This window comes from Sinocyclocheilus anshuiensis, unplaced genomic scaffold (genome assembly GCF_001515605.1).
Source record: "Sinocyclocheilus anshuiensis isolate Anshui unplaced genomic scaffold, SAMN03320099.WGS_v1.1 scaffold883, whole genome shotgun sequence".
In the NCBI taxonomy this organism is placed as follows: Eukaryota; Metazoa; Chordata; class Actinopteri; order Cypriniformes; family Cyprinidae; genus Sinocyclocheilus; species Sinocyclocheilus anshuiensis.
In genome coordinates this window covers 1,332,655-1,338,586 of record NW_015547678.1, presented here as the reverse complement: position 1 = coordinate 1,338,586, position 5,932 = coordinate 1,332,655, and the positions used below count along the sequence as shown (strand labels likewise).

The 5,932-nt window shown below is 35.8% G+C and overlaps 1 protein-coding gene across 2 annotated transcripts in view; it reads left to right on the top strand.

The window, feature by feature from the left end:
• The window catches only part of LOC107703080 (intermediate filament family orphan 2-like), a 25,860-nt gene extending 20,580 nt beyond the window's left edge, over positions 1-5,280 (top strand). Inside the window, exons 4-9 of one of the 2 annotated variants that reach the window (XM_016505597.1) lie at positions 1,554-1,730; positions 1,934-2,079; positions 3,094-3,256; positions 4,326-4,415; positions 4,494-4,630; positions 4,922-5,280. In XM_016505597.1, the coding sequence (XP_016361083.1) occupies positions 1,554-1,730; positions 1,934-2,079; positions 3,094-3,256; positions 4,326-4,415; positions 4,494-4,630; positions 4,922-5,057 (849 nt within the window). In that variant the 3' untranslated portion in view covers positions 5,058-5,280. Of the gene's footprint in view, positions 1-1,553; positions 1,731-1,933; positions 2,080-3,063; positions 3,257-4,325; positions 4,416-4,493; positions 4,631-4,921 lie in introns of both variants that reach the window. The other variant, XM_016505596.1, reaches the window with a different exon arrangement.
• The last annotated feature ends 652 nt before the right edge of the window (positions 5,281-5,932 follow it).

The window sequence follows — 5,932 nt, the reverse complement described above, 5'->3', positions numbered from 1 at the left end:
ATACATTGATGTGTAAAGACACAAAACGATCGGTCTGTGCAAGAAACTGAACAGTATTTATATCGTTTTTTACCTCTGATTCACCACAATGTCCGAACTGTTCGAACTGTCCTGAGCGGCGGCACGTGCGTCCTCCTGAGCGCGTTCTCAACAGCAGGCACGTGAGGCGTCTTCTTCTTGCTTTACGGCGGATCGCAGACTTATAAGTGCATTACCGTTACCTATCTCTCAAATGGACCATTGACACTCTATCTACAATCTCAATTAGGAGTTTATTTGAGAGATTTGAGAGATAGGTGGTGGTTATGCACTTATAAGTCTGCGATCCGCCGTAAAGCAAGAAGACGCCTCGCTCGTCTGCTGTTGAGAATGCTGTGAGAATGTGCTCAGGACAGTTCGAACAGTTCGGACATTGCGTAAATCAGAGGTAAAAAAACTATATAAATACTGTTCAGTTTCTTGCACAGACCGATCGTTTCGTGTCTTTACACATCAATGTATCGTCACGAGCCGCAGGGTTTAATTTGGTTTTGTTCGTGTATGGTTTTTTTTTACTCTCAAAGCCGTGATTCCCATTTACCTCCATTTATAAGACTGACAGACTGCAACGGTTTGTGTTAAAAATCTTCATTTGTGTTCTACTGAAGAAACAAAGTCACCTACATCTTGGATGCCCTGGGGGTAAGCAGATAAACATCAAATTTTCATTTCTGGGTGAACTATCCCTTTAATGCCATTATAAAGCTTGGAAGAGCCAGGACATTTTAATATGTAACTCTGATTGTATTTGTCTGAAAGAAGAAAGTCTAATACACCTAGGATGTCTTGAGGGTGAGTAAATCATGGGATAATTTTCATTTTTCGGTGAACTATCACTTTAAGTCAAGGTCTTAAAATTACTAAAGGTGATGATGATACACGGGGCAACTTTTTGAGCAGTGTTGTCGAGCGATGTTGCTTGGGCATTTTTCCATTGAGAATGGGCAACAAATTTGTATCTGGATACAACAAAGTATCTGGATACTTTAGATCGGTCATGGGCCCTGTGTCTCACCTGGTTGCCTGTTGACTCCAACGTTGCCAAGCAACATTCCTCAAAAAGTTGCCCCATGTATCATCACTTTAAAACTAAAATAAAAAGAAATTTAAGCTAAAAATAAATATGAAAAATGACAAAAGCAATTAACAAAATGATTAAAATTTAAACTAAAATATAAAAATAAAGATAATTTAAATATTAATAAATACTATATTATATAAACAATACCAGAATAAAACAGACTTATATATTCTAATGTATTTTCTTAATATTATCATTATTATGCATGCAGTTTTTATGATTTCATATTAATTTAGATGATTAATTGATGTATAGAATATTTGCATTTTTACTTTTAAGAATTATTACTGTGCAATATTGCTTAAGTGTGTTATGGTATGTTTTTGTAGAATAAGGGAGGTCAGTTTTTCTGTTCCAGTTTTTTGTTAAATCAGCGCATGACAGATCAAGTCTGCAATATGTTTTATTCACATTCTCATGCATTCTTGTATAGGAAGTGTCTGACTTGGACACTAAAATCCAGGAGAAAGCCATGAAGGTTGATATGGACATCTGCAGGCGCATCGATATCACAGCCAAGCTTTGTGACGTGGCACAGCAGAGGAACTCAGAAGACATGAGCAAGATACTGCACGGCAGCCCATCCAGAGCTCCTCCTGAACAGAAAGGGGTACAGAAACTTTCATTCGCAACAGAATCTAATAATACCATCCATTCTACTGCAGCTGTGCTCCGGTAATGATGCATAGTTTCAATACAACATTCAATAATGTGCTAATTTGGAGTACAAATTTGATTTGCATTACATGGAGTTTATATAACAGCTTATCATGCAATTCGAATCTTTCAGAAGGATATGTGTGTGTGTTGTAGGGAATGGCGGTATTCAGGAGGAAGGAGTATAAGGGTGAATCAGAGGAGCAGAGTGTGGAGACTGATGGTGATTCTGGTCAAAAGGAGGAGGATGTGCCTGGTTCTCTCAACATCACCGATGAGATGAAGAGGATGCTCAACCAGCTGTGAGTCCTCATAGCCATTAGAGGGCATCTTCTGATGCTTTGTGTGTGTGTGTGTGTGTGTGTGCATTTATCAAGTCTGAAATATGTTTTATTCACATTCTCATGCATTCTTGTATAGGAAGTGTCTGACTTGGAAACTAAAATCCAGGAGAAAGCCAATCCAAAAATAAATAAATAATTTTTTTACCACAAATATTGTACACAAAACTAAATATCAGCATTTTTGTTGTTGTTTAACAAAATCTTGTGTATCACTGTAAGTGGGAAAAATGCTACAAAAGTCTATCAATATAATATAATATAATATGCATGTTGTTAATTAAAACTGAAACTAATTTTTAAAAATGGTTTTCTGTAATTGAAATAAAGCTGAGAAAAAATATATAAATATTAGATTAAAACCATTAACCTTAATGAAAATTAGACTTGGTGACTAAGTGAAATAAATTAGTTTAAGTCAAAGTAATACATTTACTAAAACCAACAGAAATAAAATATATATAAAATAGAAAGTAGAAAATATAAAAAAGAAGAAAAATGACAAAACCACATAACTAAATTATTCAAATTTAAACAAAATTCAAATGAAAATAAAAAAGCCTATTCAAAATATTAATAAATGCTATAATAAATCTCAGCATTTTGTTGTTTAAGAAATATTGGCTTGCTTGTTGTATGATCACTTACTGCCATCTAGTGTTCATATGGTGAACATGCTCATTTTGTGTTCTGTATATTTTATTATCCAATTGTTGTTTTTACTATTGACTCTTCTTACTTTCATCATCTCTTTAATAAAAGCTGGTTATTGGCATGTTTTCCTTGTTCATTATATTTATTCTTCCCTTATGTATATAGTCTTTTGTTTAAAATCTTTTAGATTGTGGATCTGTTGATTTTCCTTTTCTTTTCTTCTCTTTGTGTCTCCTTTTTCCCCTCTCTTTACTCTTCCACATCTGTGTTTGCTGCCTGTCTTGTGCGCAGAGGTTGCTCAGCTAATTGGTTTGTTGGCAGGCGGGAAACGTTCGAGTTTGACGATGACTGTGACAGTCTGGCGTGGGAGGAGACGGAGGAGACGCTTCTGCTTTGGGAGGATTTCAGTAACTATAACCGTCTGAACCTCGCCACCACCGCAGCATCCTGCACATCTGACTCCCATGGAGAGACACATGAGCAGGTACCTCACCAAGTCACCCCTCTATTAGCAACCAAGTGCCAGAGGTATAAAATGTAAAGAAAAACATATTGTCTACATATGGCAACAATGCTCTGAGGAATTATTTTAAAGGAACTGAATACAGTAGGCAAAAATGCTGTTAATGCTCACTCACAAGCACCATGCAAAATACAGCTTGATATAAGTATGTTGCTAAGCTATAAACGATACAATATTTAATCATAAAAAAAATCACACGCATATATTGAATAAAATACCGTTAATTATCTCAATTTGATTTTCTGTTTTCGAATGCAATTTTTTGATACATGTATTTTTAAATATTAAATTATAAATAAATTAAAATATATACATAAATGTTATATAATTTTCACTATATTTAATTAGATATGCATTTAAAATGCTTACAAAATATTTTTTTTTAATCCATCGACTTGTCGCAATCTATTTTAGGATCGTCTCAATGCTAGGTACAGTAGCATTCAAAAGTTTGTGGTCAGTATATTTTTTATCAGAAATAATGCTTTTATTAATTTATTAAAAATGGCAGTAAAGACATTTAGAATTTGTATAATGTTACAAAAAGTTTCTATATCAAATAAATTCTGTTTTTTTAAACTTTCTATTCTTAAAAGAATCCTGAAATGTATCCCTGTTCTCACTCAAATATTAAGCAGCACTCTTTTAACATTGATAATAATAAGAAATGTTTCTTGAGCATCAAATCAGCATATTAGAATGATTTCTGAAAGATCATGTGACACTGAAGACTGGAGTAATGATGCTGAAAAATCAGCTTTGCCATCACAAGAATAAATGACATTTTAAAATATATTAAAATGGAAACAGTTATTTCAAATGGTAATAATATTTCACAATATTACTGTTTTTACTGTATTTTTAATCAAATAAATGCAGCCTTGATGAGCATGAGACTTTTTTTTATTACAAATTTTATTTTTGATTTTTGAACAGTTCTTACTGGCTATAAAATTGAGAATGCATGTTGACTACATAAAATATTACATAATGCAATAATACATTCTGCATTTATATATTGTCCTGCCAGGATCGAAGTCTAGGAAGCCTCATAAATGAAACCGAGTCCATCTTTAAGACCAGAGAGCAGGAGTACCAGGACACCATCGGTCAGATTGAGGTGAGAGAACATTTGTGAATAACATGTTTCAGCCAATATTAGTTTGTTTATGATTTAAACGCCATCTTCCTCCTGCAGCTGGAATTGGCCACAGCCAAGAATGACATGAACAGACACCTGCATGAGTACATGGAGATGTGCAGTATGAAGAGAGGGCTGGACGTACAGATGGAGACCTGCCGGAGGCTCATCCGAAGCACAGCCACCACCGGCAGGTTGGTTTGAACTGTCTATGTCAGGGGTGCCCAGACTCGGTCCTGGAGGGCCGATGTCCTGCAAAGTTTAGCTCCAACCTGCCTCAACACACCTGCCTGGAGGTTTCTAGTATGCCTAGTAAGAGCTTGATTAGCTGGTTCAGGTGTGTCTAATTGGGGTTGGATCTAAACTCTGCAGGACACCGGCCCTCCAGGACCGAGTTTGGGCACCCCTGGTCTATGTCATCTGCTCTAACCAGTATGTTTCTACACAGAAGGTTTTTAATAATTTATGCTAATTTTTCCTTGCAGACAATCGCCCTCCCTCAGCTCTGTGGCCAGCAGTGATTCAGGAAACACCGATGACATCCAGGACGAGCTGGAGCCTGATGGAGCGAGAGATGGAGAGAAAGAAGGGGCGGAAGAGATGAATGGAGAGGTTAGATGATGATCAGCCCTTCATCATTCTGGTTTCTCTACTTCTTTGTGAACCAGTCACTCTTTTACGTGTCTGGTGACTTTTTCTTACACAAGTATTGGTGCTTTATATGCTGTCTTAGAGCAGGACTTGCGGTTCCCTCTTCATCAGCACTGCCAAGGCATGGCTCCATAGTCTTCCTCAAGCTTTAACTGAGGTCACACACTTTATAATATGATGAATACCATATATAATAATGCATACTAAAATATATAAATAATACAATATTTTATTATATAATATTATGGTATATTTATTAAATACACCATTTCTGCTATCTACGAATATTGCTCATTTGTTAACATTAATCTGAAAGGCAAGTTACACAACCACAATCAGTTTAAATAACAGATTAAAACACATTATAAAGGAAAGTATCACTCTACATCAAGCTCTGGAATAAGTTCAGGCTTTTAACGTCACAATAGTCAATAGATCAGCCATGCAGTATGCTTCCCAAAAATATCTCTGCTCCGAGTCAGTTCAGATGTTTTCACCACATGCAGTTGTTGCCGAACTAAACCACTGTGCACTAAGATCTATGCAATAATCTGGACTGGACTGGCGTTGTATTCTGTGATTCTCTTTGCTGTGAGGTGATTCTCCTTAAGTGCAGTTTTCCCTTGTTTCTTTGTATTGGCTCTTTCAGTGTTGGAGAGTTAACAGTAAAACCCAAACTCGTGTGCCTACAAATATGCTGTATACAGTGTCTTAGTTGCCTTATATTTTTCTCTGAATATTTTGAGGACATGTTTTTGCTCTGTTACTGTATACACCATTAAATCCTCAAACATATCCTATCCCTGATGACGTCAAATTTATGTCTAAGATGTTAAATGGTGTGA